We start from the raw sequence: 21,809 nt of genomic DNA, 5'->3' as shown, positions 1-21,809 counted from the left end.
CATATCCCATTTACCTTCTCTGTATAGTGATGTCGGCCATTGTCAGGAACTCGTCCAGCGGTCTCATGAATGTTTACAACAGAATGAGTTGAGTACAGCTGTGCAGAAGGTTTCGACAGGCCAAACTTGGCCTGTAATAATGTAAGTCAGTCGGTGTAAGGCAGTATATACATACGTGACATGCAGCTGCAGGAGAGGCACAGTCTGAATGAGAAGAACATACCTTGGTTTATACAATCAAAATCACATGTCTTATCTGTGCAATCGATTGTTTCTCAGCTTGTGTGAAGCAATGAAAATCAAATTTTCTATGCAACCACAACATGGTAAAGTAATTACCTGTACTTATCACTTGCCCTTTTCTTGGTGGGGAAATGCCAGAAATATAGGAGAAATAAGCTGAAACCACTCAGGAAGGAGGCACATCACAGCAATGCACTCACTTAAAGCAGGCACCAGCCCAGAAACTTATTTCAGAACACATCACATACTTAGAGGAAGAATCACAGGATGAGTCACTGCACGAGGGAGTGGTGATGGATACTGAAGAATTGCCGCCTGCTGCCCATTGGAAGCTTAGGATCACCGTGGACCCTGCTGAATTCCTCCATGATTCAGGTTTTCCAGGGCTATCTAGTTAATGGAAGATACTTCAGGACCACATACTAATGTATGAGTCACTTACCTCCTTGTAGAGCATGATGCACACACTTGGTTCGCATTTGGGTGATGTCTTGCAGCAAGGGTTCTCTGACTGCAGATTGCCATTCAATAAGATCACTGGCATCTTCAGAGGAAACCTTGGGTACACAGGCAGCAAGCACCATTCCAGCATCCAACCGATGTCATTGAGGAATTATGGTCCACACTCTATAATGTGATAACGGCTGGATTCGACGTGCTTGGACTTCAGAGAACCAAGAGTGAGGGATTCGAAGACATCACGGCAGCACATCAGTCCATGTTGGAGCAGATCATTGGGTGACATAAGGACTCGGCCTCCAGCAGCAGTATGTGGATAGATGCACAGGAATAGGCAGATGGCTCTCAACTTGCTAGTAGTCCCTTGCTTGCAGCAGACTCTAATGACAGTAGGAGCTGGCCAAACGTAAGGAGGTCCACACAGATAAAATAGGACAGGCTATTTTGGATGCAGCTGGAGAACTGTTGGGGTGTTCAACTCATGGAGGTAGGTGTCCAGCTGAATCAGAAGCAGGATCTGCAACCTCTTGGAAACTTCCATACCCACTTCTTCCATGAGTACATTGGGTGTGAATGGCATTGTAGAAACACCACAAATCATTCATTGTATATATGACAAGGAGGAGGCACAGTGTCACATCACATTAAACACACAGTACACCTTCACCGTTATTTTCATTAAGGATGAACACATCATTTTAAACTTTGTTTATCTGGACAACAAATAAAGACAGGCCTCGAGAAGAACTCCCCTATCGTAGCCCGTGGAATCTGTGCTGCTTTTTGCAGTGGCTGTTCTGCCTCTGCTAGTTACTTGTTATCCTCCATCTCACCTTGCGCTATGGTTTGTTGGTTCTCATTCCCAAGTAGGCATATACCTCTCCACAGTGATGCTGTGCAGCATGAAGCAAACCATTACCATTCTTCCAACTCCATATTTGGAGTGGAATTGCACTATGTTTTAACACTTTTGTGAGACATTCATTCGCCCACTATTTAAACAGAAGAGTTAACTTATTTACTTTGAAGAAGGAGCTATCGCCTTCTGTTAAAACAGCACATAAATTCACTTGTAAAATTGTATTGCTTGTTTGGTGTTGGGTTCAGTTTTATGCAGCCTGTTTTTTTTGAGGGGGTGCGAGGGTGATGTTATTTTGTGCTCATAATGTGTTGGAAGCCTTTACTTGAAATGGTATACATCTCTGATCATTTATTGTGTATGCTTTCCTGATTCAGTTAGTAAAATATGCTCCTGAGCAGCAAGTGCATATACGGCCATGTAACTATCCATAGTGCCATAATGCTCAAATTTCAGGATAGCTTTTTTAAGTTTGTGTGTTAATGTACAATATACCTTGTTCAACAAATTAAATGCAGGTCATACACTACATCCAGTGCTCATCCATCATTCATTTTTCACCAATTTTACCCTTTCAGTTCTCTCCCCATCACTCCTGAAGGCGATCACTCCTTTCGGAGTCCCCATTCACCCTCCAAAGTCTCACCCAAGTGACCATTATTCCTATGTGATCCTTGCTGGTGAATGTCAGCAGGTGATCAGATTATGGGGAGGGGCGTCACAGCTGGTGCCAATCCTGCCCTTATTTGTTGTCCACATATGCGTATTTAAACCAGGGTTACTGGGTAGTGAACAGGAGTGAGAACCATGGCTGATTTTCAACTCCCTAACCTGATCTCCTGAGGCTAAATGTAGCTTTCTTACTGCAAGCCCCTGTTGAGAACAGCTAACTCAACATATTCACGTATTTAATAATGTAATTGGTTAATCTGAAAACAAAAGTGCGTTTGAAGGCTAATTATATAAAATGCTAAATAAATTGGTGTGTGCTACAGATATGGGTTGCACTCAAATTAGGCAAACAGTAACTTCTGCATAAAAGCAGATCCCAGGATAGTAAATAATCACCTTTATCCAAACCATGACAGTAAATCCATATGTGCAACTGCAAGCCAGAAGCTTTTAAGAATGACTGATAATTTAATAAACATTTAAAACTTTTAGATAAATGGTTTGTTTCCAACAAAATTATCTTAAATCATAAAATTAGAGGAATGTAATATTTAGTGGAGTGTTGCTTTTATAGGACTGAACCTGAACTAACAAACCAGGCTGCTGTCTTATCAAAGACCACCTTAAGGATTCTACAGTGTTTACTATCTGATGGATTCAAAGCTCTAAGGCTGTGTAGGATAATCTGAAAATAAACAGTGCCTCTGTATTTGATAGCAATGTGTAAAGCTGTTGGTGGGCAAATCAATTTTTGAGTGGCATTGAAAAATTCAATGATTCTAGTCGGCAAATATTCCATTGAACAACAACATCAGTTCCTGTGTCTATGTTTTTGCTGCTTTGCTTACCATTTTTGTATTTCGCATCTTATGTTATATACACATTAAACTGGAATACTTAAGACTAGTACAGTTCACTACAGTAAAGATTCGGTTTGATTATTGGAAATGATCTATATACTTTCTGTAATGACTACACATTTTAAAAAAATTAATTCCTGCTCACTATATATTCCTTCTTTAAGTGTGAAAATTAAAAATTTTAAGCCATCTAACTATCATTCATAGACATTAAAATGTCAAAAATTATCATTGGCCTGGAAATTGCTCGTTAAATAACGGCAATGCTAACAGGGCTCACCGTTATTTCAGGGAGAAAGGAAGAGCAAGTTCCGGAGAGCGCACATGCGCAGTCAAACACGGAAATCCGGAAATTGCTCGACCTAATTCCCTGCTTCTCCGAAAGCTTTGCAGTAAAGAGATCTAGCTTGCTGGAATAAATGGACCGATGCGAACTTGCTCTCCTGCCCAGCTGAAAACTAACTAATCTCTCCAGAAAAAAGGTATGCTGAGTTATATCAGGTCTAAACTAACTTTTAATGGCATGTTAAGTATTAATGACTGCCAAACAACCACTTTGGCACTGAAAATTTACTTTTAAAAATGTGGAGTCTCATTCCTCCCGATATTAATTGTGGGATATTTAAATAAAAACTTCTTTTTAATTTAAATTTAAATTTTTTTACATTTTCTTTCTATCTCTTTTATCTTTGTCATTTAATCTTACCCTCTTTTTGTTTCGCTTTTTCTAACTGATTTTATATTGAATTTACTGTTGTAGCTTTCACTTCCTGGTTCTGACTGCACGGCTTGTCAAGGATGCTTCAAGCTCGTTCACCGCTCAGCGCAATTTCTGGGCCATTGTTTTTTTTGGGGTGGTAAATACCTCTGATTTCCTAGAGAATAAATCCTGTACGTGGTGTACAGTACACCAAGATGTTGAAGAACCTGCTGTATATTTCCAACAACTGCGCTGCCACTTTACTAAATTGCAAATAAATACAATCGGGTGTTTCAAAAAGTATTTATTATTTGTAATAAAAACATAAAATTCTGGAAATGTACAGCAGGACATTCAGGTTAACTTTTTGGGTGTGGCGCTTTATCAGAACTCAGATCACTTACCTGCATAAAATTTTATCCAGTTTCAAAACACTTCAACACATAAAATTAGGTGATGATAATTATTTGTATGTTCTATCATAGCTGTTCCTTATATACTACTGTATGTCTAAGCTGTATGATCATTTTGTTTTTCATATATTTTATCGATTTGAGGCTTACTAATGATCCAGCATCAAATGATGAAAGAAAGTCAAGTATGGGAAATGATCTCCTTTTAATACAATAGCAGTAGTGAAATCATAAACTCATTCATATTTAGTTTACTGTTTCACTACACCTGGTGCACAGAGGAGATTCACCCCGTATATTTGCTATGGTTGGAAACAGCTTCACATTCAGCAATTCAGAGCTGGCTTACAAAAGCTCCATTTTGTCAACTACCTAACTTGTCCAATCTAATTGATTGCCTCATTGCAACACTGATTCAGTACTTACTAGTGTTATGATATTCTTGTACTCAAGCTGATCTGTTATTAACAGGTATTTTAAAAACTGTTTAAGAGACTGTTATAATTATGAGTGAAGTTTAATTCACAGTAAAATTGACTATCAGTTCTGTGCCAATGCAAACTAACATACAGTAGCTCCATGAAAAACAAGTGAAGCATTTCCTAATAATGCTTTGCCTTGTGGTATTTTCATCAAACATTCCTGCTGCTGGCAAACAGTGAGCATGTGAGAAGCCATTCAAAATAATGATTGTGCAGAGTTGTTGAAGTTAGATCTGGCCCTGCATACTGCCTGTCAATAGCATTGTGCGTGTCAGGGGGAAGGGAGGTTCTATTTTAAGGGCAAAGGTTTCAATTCTAGCCTGACACATTCAGCAAATAGACTGTGCTGACTCTTAAAAGCAATCCATTTCCACGACTATATTCCCCCGCCCACTTCCTGTGAATAAAAGTGGCAAAATAAACTGTGCTTCCTCAGGTCAAATCCTGACACTTACTTCAAAAAAAAAGCTACTTGTTCAATTTCACTCTGAAATGTGGAATACTTAACATTTTTATTTAGTGACTGTGGAGACCTCGGAATATAAAATACTTGAGAAAAATGGAAAATATTCTATTTAGACGGTGTAATCGTAGAATTTCTGTTTGAGTGAACTGAGTACTGTGAAGTTGGTTACTTTAAGACAGGAGCTCTGCCATCTTCAATCCTGCATAAAAAAATTAATTGTCTTGCAGAGATTGCAGCATTTGAATGCTGAGTTTCCTTTGCACTGCTGTTGACAGTTAAAATATTTGAAAAGCTCTAAAGTAAGCGTTTTATTTATAATAAAGTAAGAAACTGTCTTTGTGATGTTATAGTCCTCAAAATGTGAAATGGTTTAAGTAGATCTCATGCCTCCTTTCGTAACAAGCAATATGTTGCTTATTCTATAGACAGCAGAAAGCAGACTGCCTGCGAGGTAAAGGAGGGGATGCTTCTCAGCCATCAATCCCCATATTTTCTGGAGAAGTGTTGCAAAGTAAGTGCTGATCTAAAGAGAGGAAATAGCAATAGGCACCAACTTTCCAGGAGAAAGATCCTGAAACTTCATTACACTTTAGAGTAAAATGTTAAATTTGTTGGAATTAGATCTTTGAACCTTTCCAAACATGTCCATCTCTTATTTGTTTGTTGAAGTCAAATGAAATAAGCTACCTTTTAACTATGATGTTTCTTAAGGTTTTTCTTCCTGCTTAATAACGTGCATCTTTAAAAAGTTGAAATTGTACATTAATGAGCTTGTATGAAGTTCCTCTCTCTATTCTAACCAAGGCTCTAACTTGTTTAACCATGATCACTACCCCAGTGATCTGGCTGCAAAGTGTAGATGTCTGGTGAGGCCACTCTCGTGTTCTGATGCTCACTGCACAAGCTCACGCATGAAGATAGCCACTTTGGTGAGGTACTGGGCTGCTGCTGGCAACGATAGTTGTTGTTTTCTGCTGACGAATTTTCTCTCCTTATCTCTTTCCTCCTCTTGAGTTGTTGATTCCTGGTGGAAAGACGGCTCCACGGGCAATGGACAGCCTCTGGTACCTTAGCCAAATGGCCATTCTTTGTGTGTGAACCTAGGTGGCGAGTGTTGATAAAGCAATTCACCAAGCTGATCTTGACCCTTTGTGCACCTGACATCCAGAGCGCGAGAGACACTGGATGCTTTTCTGTCTGTAGGATACAGCTGGAAGTGAGGACCCTGCCTGATTTTCCCCCTCTAATCCAGGGACATGGAGGCCAATTGTAGCACAGTACTGCCACCATGGCTGAGAGCGGCTAATTCGGCACAGACCAGGAATTGAACTCTGGTTTTCTGCTCTGTATTACTCAGCTATGTGCTCTTATACCAACTGAGCCAATGGGGGAGCTATTTTCTGTATTTTTAAAGGAATATTAGCAAAAAGGTACCGTACAAAATAATTGAAAGTGATTCCATTTGTAACACAACAGGGACTGTTGCATGTGTATTACAGATAATTGCTATATAATAATTCAAATAGATATTGAAATTTCATTTCCACCCCCCCACCCCATAGACCGAACCTTTTCTCTATCCTGGGGCTTAAGCAAAGAAAAGAACTTTGATACCCTCACAAACTTGATCGCTAGCTGGCAAGCCCAATCGGTGGAGGTAAGCTATTGCAATCAACAATACATATAATATTCGCTGATTAATTTTAGGTATAAATTAATGCACATTTCTGGTCAAACTTTTTTGACAGCTGTTAGAAGCAATACAAGCCATGTTACTAGCAGAAGTTCAGAGGGTGTTGAGAGCTTTGAGAAAGAAACCGATCAGTAATCAACCAGTGATCAGAACGCAGAATGGAAAGAGCGAACCACAGACAGTTCCACAGATTGAACGAATAGAGTTACAAGAGTCACAGCAACTTACAAGCAGAGTCATGCCTAGTAAGTGGAAACATACAAGGTTTGATTTTAATTCTGTATTGTAAATCTAATATTTTTCACATTTTAATTTTTTGATAACATTTATAGATACCTTTTTTCAATCTTTAGATATTCAATTCACTCTGCTTTATATGATGTTCGCACAGTTCATACTTTGGCCAACTTATGATGCTTGGGTGGCATTGTATGAGAAAAGGTTGGATTGATTCATTAACTATGACTGTATGTGTCATCTATTTTAAATATGTCTCACGATGATTATTATGGTTCTTGAAGGGGAAAAGGTTGGAATGACAGAAATCTAATTTGCATGTAGCAGACCAATGCTGAGGTATTGTAGTCCTTCACTGTAGCCTTTTGTTCTAGTTTCAAGACCATTACAAATGTACTATATAGAACATCACCTAAAGTGCTAAAACAAAAGAGTGGAAAATAATTGCATGTATTTAACATCTGATCACACCCTCAGAATATATCCAAGTGTTTCACACAATGAATTCTTCTTTTGGAGTTCAATGACTTGTTGTGAAGATAAACATAGTTGATGTTTGCACCACCTAAATCCCACAAGCGGCAATGAGATGAATTGCTATTTAATCTGCTTTTTTGGGTCGTATTGGTTGAGGAAGGAATGTTGACCAGGACAGGAGGAGAATCCTTACTCTTTGAATAGTGCACAAACAGAGTAACAGACCTCAGTTTAAAATCTCAACCAAAGGATGGCACCTCTAATAATGTAACACTTTCTTAGTGGAATGGCAGCCTGCATTATGAACTCCAAATGCGGACGACACCAAATTGGGGGGTGTAGTTAATACAAAGGAAGAATGTGTCAAAATGCAAGAAGACATTAATAAACTTGCAGAATGAGTGTGTAATTGGCAAATTAATTTCAATATAGGTAAGTGTGAGGTGGTGCATTTTGGTAGGAAGAATAACGAGGCCATATACTGCTTGGATAAAAAAAGTCTAAATGGGATGGAGGAGCAAAGGGATCTCGGGATACAGATACACAAATCACTAAAAGTAGCAATGCAGGTTAATAAGGCCATAAAAAAGACAAACCAAGCACTGGGGTTCATCTCCAGAGGGATAGAATTGAAAAACAGGGAAGTTGTGTAAAACTTATGTAGAACCTTGGTTAGACCATGCTTGGAGTACTGTGCACAGTTCTGGTCTCCATATTATAAAAAGGATATAGAGGCATTGGAGAAGGTGCAAAAAAGATTCACAAGGATGATACCAGAACTTATCAGGCAGGAAAGACTGAACAGGCTGGGGCTCTTTTCTCTGGAAAAAAAGAAGGCTGAGGGGTGACCTGATAGAGATCTTTAAGATAATGAAAGGGTTTGATTGGGTAGACATAGAGAAAATATTTCCACTTGTGGGGGAGTCCAAAACTAGAGGTCATAAATATTATTTGGTCACTAATAAATCCAATAGAGAATTCAGGAGAAACTTCTTTACCCAAAGAGTGGTAAGAATGTGGAACGTGCTACCACAAGGATTAGTTGAGGTAAATAACATAGATGCATTTAAGGGGAAGCTAGATAAGCACATGAGGGAGAAAGGAATAGAAGGATATGTTGATAGGGTTAGATGAAGTAGAGAGGGAGGAGGCTCGTGTGGAGCATAAACACTGGCATAGACCAGTTGGGCAGAATGGCCTATTTCTGAGCTGTAGATTCGATGTAACTTTATATAACTCAAGTCCTGGTATTAAGCTGAATTTGACAAGCTCTGACACAGAGACAAGAGTGCTAATAACCTGAGCAAAGCTGCCATGAACTAAAATATTTTTAATCAACTTTAAGACTCTGAATAGAGCCAACGTGAAGAAGTATTGAGAGGCCATCTCTTGTTGAACATATACTTCACACCACAGGCTAGAGGGACACATCGGCCAGAGTGCATAGGTCCTGGATCTTCATCTCTCCTGCATCAATCTCAGGCACATAGGAACGTGTCCTTAGATCCATATGCCAGAATCCAAGTAAACTGGACTCTGACATATGGAGGAAGTAATCAATAGTGCCATAAAGCAACACCTGCTCAACGTTAAGCTGATCGATGCTCAGTTTGGGTTCTGCCAGAACCACCTGACTCCTGACCCCATCACAGCCTTGATCCATACATGGACATAAGAGCTGAATACCAGAGTAGAGATGAGAGCAGCTGTCCTCAAAATCAAGACAGCATTCAACCAAGTATGGCATCAAGGCACCTGAGCAAAATGTGCTAATTTGCCAGTACCTTGTTATACCTGACACACATGGTCATGGTCATCAGAGGACTATTATCGCAGTCCCAGGACATCACTGCCAGAATTCCTCAGGGCAGTGTCCTTGGCCCAACCATCTTCAGCTGCTTGATCAAAGACCTTCCCACTGTCATAATGGCAAGTGTCGGGCTGTTTGCTGATGATTCTACAGTGTGAAGATCAATTCACAACTCCTGCAATGATGGAGTAGCCCATGCTCAGCCAACAGCAGAATCTGGACATCATCCAGGTTTGGGCTGTCAAATATCAGTTAACATTCGCACCACTTAAAACTTAGGCAATGACCATCTCCAACAAGGAAAAACCAAACAACCTCTCCAAATTGTCAACAGCGACATTATCAGTTCCCCAGGGGTCGGTGCTAGGACCACTGCATTTAAAAAAAAAAGTATTAATGACTTGGACTTGGGTGTACAGGGCACAATTTCAAAATTTGCAGGTGACACAAAATTTGGAAATGTAGTGAACAGTAAAGAGGATAGTGATCGACTTCAAGAGGACATAGACAGGCTGGTGGAATGGGCGGACACATGGCAGATGAAATTTAACACAGAAAAGTGCGAAGTGATACATTTTGGTAGAAAGAACGAAGAGAGGCAATATAAACTAAATGGTACAATTCTAAAAGGGGTTCAGGAACAGAGAGATCTGGGGGTATATGTGCACAAATCGTTGAAGGGCAGGTTGAGAAAGCGGTTAAAAAAGCATACTTGATCCTGGGCTTCATAAGTAGAGGCATAGAGTACAAAAGCAAGGAAGTCATGATGAATCTTAATAAAACACTGGTTCGGCTACAACTGGACTATAGTGTCCAGCTCTGGGCACCGCACTTTAGGAAGGATGTGAAGGCCTTAGAGAGGGTGCAGAAGAGATTTACTGGAATGATTCCAGGGATGAGGGACTTTAGTTATGTGGATAGACTGGAGAAGCTGAGGTTGTTCGCCTCGGAATAGAGAAGGTTGAGAGGAGATTTGATAGAGGTATTCAAAATCACGAAGGGTCTAAACAGAGTAGATAGAGAGAAACTGTTCCCATTGGCGGAAGGATCAAGGCCAGAGGACATAGATTTAAGGTGATTGCAAAAGAACCAAAGGTAACATGAGGGAAAACTTTTTTACACAGAGAGTGGTTAAGATCTGGAATGCACTGCCCGAGGGGGTGGTGGAGGCAGATTCTGGCCTTCAAAAGGGAACTGGATAAGTACTTGAAAGGAAAAAATTTGCAGGACTACGGGGATAGGGCGGGGGAGTGGGACTAGCTGGATTGCTCTTGCAGAGAGCCAGCATGGACTAGACGGGCCGAATGGCCTCCTTCCATGCTGTAACCATTCCATGATCATGAGTGCAGCACCATTAATATCCTGGGGTCACCACTGACCAAAAGTTCAACACCATGTCTACAAGAGCGGGGCAGAAGCTGAGAGGAGTGGCTTACCTCCTGACCCCTCAATGGCACCATCTGCAAGGCTCAAGTCAGCAGTGTAATGGAATACTCACCACTCACCTGGATAGATTCAGCTGCAACAATACTCAAGAAGTTCAACACCATCCATGACAGAGCAATTCTCTTGATCGGGCTCCTGCCACTGGACTCAATATCTGCCCCCTCCACCACATGTACACAATGGCTGCAATATGTACTATGTACATGATGCACTGCATCTCCCAGCCCCATGACCTCTACCATGGAGAAGAATTAGAGCAGGAATATAATGGGAACACCATTAGCTGCAAGTACCCCTGAAAATCACACATCATCCTGTCAAATGCCGTCATTCCTTTATCATTGCACGGTCAAAATCCTGGAATTCTTTACCTAACACCATTATGGGAGCACCATCATCTCAAGGACTGCAACGATTCAGGGTGAAGGCCCACCACCATTTCTTGGGCAACTAGGGATGAGCAATAAATGAGGCCTTGCCAGCATCGCCCACATCCCAAAAGCAAATTTTTTAAAACTTGGGGGCATTGTAATGTGTCAATTACATTTATAGGGAGTTCAGTGCATTGTAAAATGTTTTGCAACATTGTGATGCATAGTTGTCACTGCAGCTGATGTGAAGTGAGGCCCACACTTGTGTCAACCCAGCAGCATGCCTCTTTACTGCATTGGGATGTTAAGACTCAAACTTTCATAGAGTAAACTGAAGGTTGTGTTAAGGGGAATGTTCAGCTGTTATCCAGTACCACTATGGCTCATGCACTACTCCATCTTGAGGATAATCCTGTAAAGGATACTTTTGTTGGAGGACTGAACACAGGTGAGGAGAATGCAAACGGAGGTAACAGCAGGGGAACAGGAACCTGCTCGCCTCTGGGCCAGCTCGAGTGCTTCTTTCGCTCAAGGACTGCATTTGAAGGAAGGCCTGTATCTTGACCACCGATGCTATGTGCGATCATCTCAAATGTGCAAAGCACAATGCAGAATCTGATAGTCATTGTGGAGGACTCTTATTTGTTGCATGTGTACAGTGGTGCGGGATCTCCTTTTGGAACTGTAGGCCACCATAGAGCACGTGGCAAATCCACAGCCATCTGTAATGGAACCCATTATGATGGAGGTCCTAAACTATCAGCATATTCCCTTAAAAACAGGAAATTGCAGCTGACAGCAATTATCATTAATCTGAAAAACAAAATGGAGAGTTTATTTAGGCTCTTACACATTTTCAGTGAGAGCACTCAGCCCAATTAAAATCCCCACCAGAAATTACACTCCTTAGGATTAGGCCTAAGGCCTGCTTTCCTGCCCAATCCCTCTGTGGCTGATTAACACTGGGGCAACAGATTGGAAAATCTATGCTATGGCACTTATTTTATCCACTTCAGTAGGATGGAATGCTGAGTGAAGCTGTAAGGATTCAAATCCAGGATCTTCTGGCACGGAGTCCATTATTCAACTAGCCGTGATACCCAATGTTTATCAAGGAAGCAACATAAATTCATCTCCTGTTCTCCACTTAAGCAATTTGCAGGTCATTCCATGTCTTTACTCTTGTGAGCACGTGTGTATTTTTCCCTTCCCTTTCTCCTTGTTCTGTCCCTTTTATAAATGCTGTTCATCTATAATATTCTCCAGTTTTGACAAAAGGTCGACAGGACTTGTCTTTTCTCTCCGGAAATGCTGACTTACCTGCTAAGTGTTTCCAGCATTTCTTTTTTTTGTTTCAGATTTCCAGCACCTGCAGTTTTTTTTGCTTTTTGTATATAAATTCATTTATAATTATCATCAGTTTAGTAAAAAATACTAGGCTTTTATAAACTAAGTAGAATTACAATTTGGGTAACTGGTTGGAAAATCTAAAGGAAATGAATGAATTCTTATGAAAACTCAGTCCTGTCAGCAACTCAAGTTTTCTACTATGTCTACATTTGTGTATAATACACTCCTAAGACTAATGGTTTGCATAGCCTCAGGCAATTATTACAAGACACGAGTCACAATGCATACTACCGTGTTACCAGTTGAATGTTCAAAAACCGCTAGTTTAGGTCCAAGTCCATTTCACCTAAAGAGTTGCTTTAGAATACACCTGTATGGTAGTTGCATTGAGTAATCCCAGATGTTTAGAATTATTTTCCAACAGTACACCCTTCGGCACATCCTTAAAATCAAATCACAAATTATCCATCTCCATTTTTGGCACTATTATGACCCAATGCCAATTAGTGAAGGACAAATTAAAGTTAGCATAGGTTGTTTTGGCACAGACATCCTTACCTTGAATTGAAATACATCCTTCTTTATATTATAGCTCTTGTCTTTCACTTTTTCTCTTTCAGTTGGATCTTGTGATATATTTTGATAAATAATTCCTCAATGTGGAAACATAGTTCAACTGTAGGCAATCTCCATCAAAAAGAATTGAGACTGGTCTGTGATTGGTTCATGTGTGCAGGGTGGGTCCAGGGGACGATTATGTGGTATTTAGGAGACGGGAGCTTTTAAAGGAACACCATCCTTGAGATTATCCCCTATTTGGTGAAGGATCAGTTCTTAAGTATTTGGAGGATAAACCACAATCATGGAAATGGGAAGACCATCATTAGCAATATAAGCAACATGTTATGTGTTTCAGAATATTGTCCCCATAAATTTACAGTGAAGTGCGAGCGTCTTTCTAACCTAAAATTAAGAAACGCACATATTCTGTTGTTCATAGTTTAAAGCAGCTAATAATACTGATGCTGATAGTGGTCTGGCAATCGGCACCTTCCATAGATAGAGATAAAAGGTATTTGTTCACTGATCAGTTCAGTTGCTCACTGGCTGCAGGACTAAAAAAACTGATAAGTGTTATCCAGCTGACTGCAATCAGAGTTCTGCACCATAAAGATGTCATCTTAAAATGAACGCAATGATTTATAGCTTGTGTGGATTGGTTTTCTGGGTTCGATTAAGCTTTTATTAGGATATTAAGAAACTTAGTTGGATAAGCAGCTGGGACAAGTTGCGTTGGTAATGAACATAAAAGTTTACATTCCAGAGTGAGAAAATTTATATTGTGAAGTTTACAAGAGAAGCCATTGTTGTAGCTAATAAATGTAGTAATTGGGTTAACATTGTGCACGTAAAAAGAGACTGTAATTACATGGTGTTATATGTGAATCAATAGAGTCTATATCAAAAGAACAGCAATGGGAGTAATTTAAACTCTAGAGATTAATCCTACTAAAAGAAGTAAAATATTTAGAGGCTTCTATTTCAGGTTCATAACACTTCAGCAGAGCTTGGGTGTTTGGGGATTGTGTTAATGCTGCTGTATCCCTCTCCAAACAGACCTGCTCATCAAATCCACAACATTTAAAATCAACCAAGCAAGGTATTTTCTGATGGACCTGTTTAAAAAGATCAGTCTAAGAACAGAGCTCTCTGGTCGGCTGAGTTTGAATGTGTGAAACTGACGAGAGTGACAGTTTCGAACGGGATGGTGCAGCATTCATATTTGGAGTTCTGATTCATTTGCTGTGAAGTGAAGCAAGTTTTCCCTTCCTGAATTATTGAAATATACAACCACAGGATGTATATACCTATCTCTTATCTATCTATCTATATATATATATATATATATATAAATATGTGTGTATAAAATGATCAAAACCGAACATAACTGAAACTTTATCAGAAGCAGTTAGCTTCAGTATAGCACCAATCCCAAAAGAATTTGGCTAGTTAGATTGGAGTAGCCTGTCATCATGCTTTAGCCATGGTTCTGATTTCTTGTAAAATGACAAATAAATCTATCCTTGAACAATCCTAGACCTGAAGTGGTAGAAATAATGAAACCAAGCATGTTTTCATTGTTTTAAATTTAGATTTTTGGTGGGTTTTTTTTGCTCATCAAAGTGAAGGGTGTCAGTGCTGGTGAATGGAATACTTTTCTTTTGGCATCCAATGTCAGCATCAGCAGTCACAGATCAGGTACAGCACAACCAGCTGTAGAGTACAGCTCCCTATACTCTGCCCCAACAATGTACCTTAACCTCAACCTCATTAAAACACCCCTTACTGCACTACTTGTGACATTTTCACTTCAAACACCAGCCGTCCTTATGACCTTTCTGAGTGAGATTGCCAATTAGAGATGGATTATGGGCAGTTTTGTGCTCTGGGCTTACATCTACGAGCAACCGGGCTGAATCTGCCTAAACTCACTTCACTTGAGACCCTTACAGGCAGTAAAGAAATGAGACTTTCATCCCATTAGTTGGGGTTGGATTTGAGCCCAGGTCCCAGAGGTGAAGGGACAGTGTGCTAAACCACTGTGTGCCATCTAATCATCCTTTCTGTTGTATTGACTGGCAGAACAAATTCAGGCCTGGCTTTCAATTAAACATAGTGGGATTTCATGAGTGGACCAAATTGAAAACCCTAATTGAGCTGGTTCACTTGTCCCTAGTAACCATCATTCTGACTATAACAACTGACAGGTCAAAATTTCTAGAGAAAATAAAATTCAGTTTATTAAATTCTCTTCAAAAATTGAAGTAAATGTAACTATGAGCCCAAGCTTTGAGGGAAATTACTTGCTTAACTATTCCAAACAAATTATTTGCTCAGTTTATAAATGCATTTCGCAGTATGGAACATACAAACCAGAAAGGTTTCCTCCCAGTCTATGCTAAGATAACTGGCCACATCCAGGGTGGCATTTGGGATATTTGGAAATGAAAATCAGGGCAGTTCTATAATGAGCAGGTGATCCACTCTGCCAATTTACCACTCAAGTGGAGAAAGTGAAAATTGTTCCCAGTACCTCTGGGCTAGTAACGGGGAGAGGGGGTGGAATTCGCCAACTTCCCACTGTTGGCCACTACCCAGCAGCATTGCTTTTATTGGTGAAAATGAGGACAAAAATAATCATTAACAAAATTGCCGTACCTTTCAACAAAGAATTAGGACTTAGTATCTTAAGAAGACTGTGACTAAAATTGGACTAAAATTCAAAATAAAGAGGCAAAACTAAATTTAAAATGATTTCTAGAACTAAAACAATACTCTGAGGACTTCTCCTGGAAAACCTATGCTTGTGGACATCAGCTGAAGACAGTATTGGACTCGGCTGTGATGCTCCACAAGTTTGAACAACCAGCCAATAGTTACTGTATAGGCACACACGTGAACTGGAATCACTCGAGCCCATGGAAATATACTTCAGCAAGAGTCAGTGGGGCCAGTTTTCAAGATCACAACACCCTGTGTGCACCAGTTTACATGGTGTAATGGACCAGAAAAGGGAGAGAGATTCATAATGCCGGGTTTCCCTCTCTTTTGCACATGTTGTACACTTCCAATTGGTCAGACAGCAGACACGGGAGCTCCATTATAATATTCTAATGATGTGTAAGTGGCATAATTATGCCCTTCACATCATTTTCCAGCTATAACGTTGGATCCATGCCAGTTCTTACTGACACACATAAGTTGGCTGTTCAGAGATTCTTGTTGCATCTTTACCTAAACCATTGGTTCAAGGGGCAGCCAACAACCTGCAGGTGATAGTTGCATCATGTTTCAACAAGGGTTGATAAATGATTGTCTGCATTTCTTTATGTCCTGCTGAAGTTTATAGGTCAAGAAGCCTTGCAGGACCACTTTGTGGTTACTCTTTGCTTCCACCCTACTCCTTCACAGAATAGGGTCACTCTGAGAATCTCTCCATTGATGTTACACGGAAGTAGAGGAAGAGAAGAAATGCAATAATGCCAAAGCTGCAGGGTTACATTGCCACAGGATGGCTCCTACCCACTTTACCCTGCCAACTGTATCTATCAGATACAGCGTAATTATCTGGTCTTGACCAAGGCTCAGTGCACCTCAAAGCTGAGGCACATGGTGACAGAGTTGTCCCATGTGCTTCAGGATGACCTCCAGCTACAGTCCAGGGCGGGTATGGCATTGCCAATAGTTGTAAAGGTCACTACTACTTGGAACTTTTCCACTTCTAGCTCTTTGTATCGGTGGGGGTGGGTGGGGAGGAGACATCAGCAACATCAGTTAGTCTTCAGCTAACCATTGATTTATTAGCAACAACAAGCCATTACGTCACATGGGCCTGTTGTTAAATAAAAGCTGCATGTCAGTGAGTGTGTGAATGAATAGAATGAAGAGTAAAGGAAGGGTGAGTGTCGTACTAACCCTGAGCCTCCTAATTCCCCATCTGCTTCCTTTTTAAAGTCCTTCACCTTTACTTGGAGAGTCTATTCATCAAAACTTGAGATAGGAAGCACCTTGGCTGGTCCTCCTCCCTTCTCGACCTCTCCCTCTTGTTATGTGCCCTCTTCCCATACAAGAGCAGAGGCATATACTGAGTAGTTGGATCGGTTACATCCCATACACTGAAAACTGTGTATCAGGATTCTGGCCATTGGTATTGGAAAGACAGAAGCATGCAAGTGATATACAATAAAGGAGTTGATAGAGGGTTCAGCCATTCAAGTTTCTACTGAAGGAGGCTTTGCTGGGAAATGTACGGTGCAGCCTAATGGGCACCCATAGGAATTAGACAAATAGTGTATGAATGTGTGGGTACCTGCACTGCATAATTATAAGGTCATGATGTGGAGATGCCGGTGATGGACTGGGGTGGACGAATGTAAGGAATCTTACAACACCAGGTTATAGTCCAACAGTTTTATTTGAAAATCACAAGCTTTCGGAGGCTTTCTCGTCCGTCACTCACCTGACGAAGGAGAAAGCCTCCGAAAGCTTGTGATTTTCAAATAAAACTGTTGGATTATCACCTGGTGTTGTAAGATTCCTATAATTATAAGGTCAGAGTGGTCCCTTACCTTGCCACTTCTGTGAGGTTATTGGCCTTTTTCCAGCACTGAATCCAGGTCCTCTGTACAGTGCTGCTAGCGACTTAATCATCACTTCCAGCCAAGCTCACTGACCCACCCTTTGAATAGACAGATGGCCATTAGTTGGGAAATACCAAGATCCTTACAGCTTTCTTCTAGAATTGGGGTGGCCAGCTGCTGCCATGACTGCTGCCTGACAAGGTTCTCTCTTTTAATGTCCAAATGTCACTCCCCAGAACTGCAGCATTCCTACTTTAAGGCTTGGAGTAGCACACAACTCTGTGCCCCTAAGGGGAGAGTACCAAATAGGACTCAGTAATCACACCTGATGCTCACCCTGCCCCTGTACAAGTTAGCTAAACCTAGAAATGCAACCATATTTAACAGACTACAAATTGGACACACCCAATATATGCTGGGGGGGATGGGGCGACTCACTAACACTGCTGGCCCGAGTGCCTTCAGGAGATAAAACAATGTCTGAAAATAATATTTACCTGAAAATGCTTCACACAATAAATTACTTTTCAAAGTGCAGTGACTTGTTATGTGGACAAATGCAGGAGCCATTCTGAAACAGCAACATCCCACAAAGAACAATGCGATGGATGACCAGTCAATTCCTTTTTTTTGTGGTATTGGTTGAGGGAGGAGAAGTGGCTAGAACATTGGTCACTCTGCTGCACTTCAAATAGAGCCATGGGATCTTCAACATCCATCTGAAACATGCTGACAAGATTTGGCTTTCATGTCTCAAACAACATACAACACCTCCAACAATACAGTACTCCCTCAGAACTGTACTGCGTTGCAATGTCAGCCTAGATTATGAGCTCAAACTCACAAGCTCCTGGTCCAGAGGAGAGAGTCCTGCCAACTGAGTCAGTCTAACATATTCTTTTATTTTGTGGGCAGGCTTAATGATTTATTGCACTGAATTTTTTCACCCTGTGGTTTCTCACCAGTTCTGTTGTTGAATTAAGCATTATTAAATATTTTGGCCCCAATAGAGTCTTTCCCCAGCATACCTGTTTATTAAGAAATGAGTTTTTCCAAATCTCTCAGGACTTTTGTTTCATTTCGCAACATAATATTTTCTCACCACCAGGTAAATATAAGTTTAAAAAATCAATCTATTTGCTGCTGAAATGTGGTGTGGATAACTGTGCAGTTAGTGAAATAAGTATTTGATGCCCAAATCGCAAAAGCTTCCTAGATTGTGCAGATAACATCAGGAAATGTGAGGAGTGTTATTTTTATGATCAACAATAGTGGTACAAATCTCAAATCCATTTATACATGGTTTAATTTTATTGCAGCTGTCAATTTTGCTCGCACGGAATTTGCAAGAACAGGCTTTGTTTCAGTGACTCTGTTGGAGTTGTACATACTGACAGAGTAGTGCTACTTAATTTAACATCAGAGTGTTTGTTAGTGGTCAGGGTGGGGAGGCAGCTGGTGCCAAGGACCTATTCTAACTTGACTAGGGAGGCCATTGGGTTAGATTTGCTATTTTTTAATTAAAATGAATGATTGCTACTACTAACGAGTGACACTTGCAGATTTATAATTATTTGAACAGAATTTTTGTTTCAAGCCCTTTTACTTGTACAGTTGGCTTCTCAGCCTGCAGAAATCAAACCAAAAGTTGGTGTTTGCAAGTAACTTGTGCTTGTGCAGTAAAAGCAGAAGTGTTCCAGAAGTTGTGAAGTAAAGCTTTCTTTAATGATGTGCAGTACTATCAGTTGCTTCAATTCTATATACACCTGTGTTTTTATTTAACATTTATTCAAAAATGATTATATTGCTACAAGCAGGAGTTGTACTAACACGAGAGGGCCTATTCAGAAAAGGTGTGTGATGCATGCAGCTTTTAATATTTAATATTTCAATTAAAGATGTTCTTTACAGTAGAGTGCTTTCATGGCAAATATTCTGAAGCAAGGGAAGAGCATTTCTAATATACTTTTCAAAAGTCTTAGTTATATCAATCTTTGGTCTACATGTTTATCGGGAAGCCCTAATGCAACAGAAATCAGATTTTGCCTGTTTTTTAAAACAAAATCAAATTTTGGAGGCGCCACTTTAGCCGCCTTCATAGCTTTGCAAAGGATAAAGTTCCAATAGGCTACACCCGAGAAAACATCAGCAAGTGCAGGAAGGCTCTTGAGTATTAAGTTCAGGCAGCCTGTGAATTCAGCTTTACTCCGAGAGCTCAGTATTTCTTTTAGAAATTTAACATAGAAACATAGAAAATAGGAGCAAGAGAAGGCCATTCAGCCCTTCGGGCCTGCTCCACCATTCAAAATGGTCATGGCTGATCATCTAACTCTGTACCCTGTTCTCACTTTTTCCCTATATCCCTTGATCCCTTTAGCATTAAGAAATATATCTATCTCCTTCTTGAATACATCGAATGACTTGGCCTCCACTACCTTCTGTGGTAAAGAATTCCACAGGTTCACCACCCTCTGAGTGAAGAAATTTTTCCTCATCTTGGTTCTAAATGGCATACCCCGTATCCTAAGACTGTGACCCCTGGTTCTGGACTCTCCAGCCATTGGGAACATCCTCCCTGCATCTAGTCTGTCTAGTCCTGTTAGAATTTTATATGTTTTGATGAGATCACCTCTCATTCTTCTAAACTCTAATGAATATAGGCCCACTCCACCCAATCTCTCCTCATACGTCAGTCCTGCCATCTCAGGAATCAGTCTGGTAAACCTTCGTTGCACTCCCTCCATGGCAAGGATATCCTTCCTCAGATAAGGAGACCAAAACTGCACACAATACTCCAGTTGTGGTCTCACCAAGGCCCTGTATAACTGCAGTTTAGACCATATCTGGACTATATGTTTTGATAATTGCTTTTTGACTAGAATATTCTAGCCAGTCATAGCATATCATTTTTGCATCAATCCTTAGCATGCCTGGGACAAGTCTAAAACCAGATTGGGGAAGGTTCAGATTGCAATTCCACTGCAGCTACTAGTCTCAGATGGGTACCTGTAGAGTGCATTGTGCAGCTGGCAGACCCAAGTTATACTGTGGACTGCATCTTGCACTAAACGTAGTGGCAAAGAAACTCTGTGTATGTGTGCATGTTGGCATCCACAGAGACATCTGCACCCCACAAAGTTAGTTTTTAATGTTGGGAGTGATGGATAGATATGTAATAAACCTGTATGAAAAGGGTTAATCAGGGCAGCAGCATTAATTCTGTGACTGACTTGATTGATGAGGAAATCTGCTAGTTTAGCCTTGCGATGCTTTGTTTTGTATAAGTGTGAATTTTAACTTTTATTGATCCTTATGATATGATCCTTAAGCCACAATGTCTTAAACACCATAATTAGATCACCCCTCAACCTTCTAAACACAAGGGAATACAAGCCATGTTTATGCAACCAGTCCTCATAATTTAACACTTTAAACCCTGGTATCATTCTGGTGAATCAGCGCTACACTCCCTCCAAGGCCAATATATTCTTCCTGAGGTGCAGTGCCCAAAACTGAACACAGTACTCCAGGTGGCATCTGACCAAGGCTCTCTATAACTGAAGCATAACTTCCTCCTCTTTGTATTTCAGCTACCTTGAGATAAAGGCCAATGTTCTATTAGCTTTTTTCATTATTTTTTGTACATGTGCACTAGCTTTTAGTGATTTGTGTATCTGGATACCCAAATCCCTTTACTCCTCCACAGTTCCTAGCCTCTTGCGTTTGAGAAAATATTCCGATTTGCCATTTGACACTATCGCTGATTTAACACTGCATGGGCAGCAATTTAAAGCAGTGCAACCTTCTCTTCAGATTAGTCATTAAAACTGTGCCAATGAAAACATGTAAGAAGTGAAAAGAAAATCGATCATCTTCATACCTTATTTTAGAAATATTACATCTGTCAAAATAAGGCTTACACAATAAATGCAATAACGGAGTGTGCTGTACTGCTGATATTATAAATACCAGTGCCTCTTTCATAATACTCTTTACTTGTTCCATATTATGTAAGTAAAATTCAGGTGGCACCAATGTTAATCAGTAGGCTTACCAATTCAGTAATCAGAACAGCTGCAAATGGTAATTCATCTTTACTATACAACTTCAGCACTACAAATGAAATGTAG

At 40.3% G+C, this 21,809-nt stretch overlaps 1 protein-coding gene across 7 annotated transcripts in view; it reads left to right on the top strand.

Annotated features, from left to right (window-relative positions):
* Nucleotides 1–21,809, top strand: part of LOC137301818 (WD repeat-containing protein 72-like) — a 211,509-nt gene that overhangs the window by 130,863 nt on the left and 58,837 nt on the right. For all 7 annotated transcript variants that reach the window (XM_067971464.1, XM_067971463.1, XM_067971466.1 and 4 more), the window contains 3 exons: nt 5,580–5,665; nt 6,717–6,811; nt 6,903–7,092. In XM_067971464.1, coding sequence (XP_067827565.1) covers nt 5,580–5,665; nt 6,717–6,811; nt 6,903–7,092 — 371 coding nt within the window. The remainder of the gene's footprint in view (nt 1–5,579; nt 5,666–6,716; nt 6,812–6,902; nt 7,093–21,809) is intronic.

Source organism: Heptranchias perlo, chromosome 34 (genome assembly GCF_035084215.1).
Source record: "Heptranchias perlo isolate sHepPer1 chromosome 34, sHepPer1.hap1, whole genome shotgun sequence".
In the NCBI taxonomy this organism is placed as follows: domain Eukaryota; kingdom Metazoa; phylum Chordata; class Chondrichthyes; order Hexanchiformes; family Hexanchidae; genus Heptranchias; species Heptranchias perlo.
This window is presented reverse-complemented; position numbering and strand designations above follow the sequence as displayed.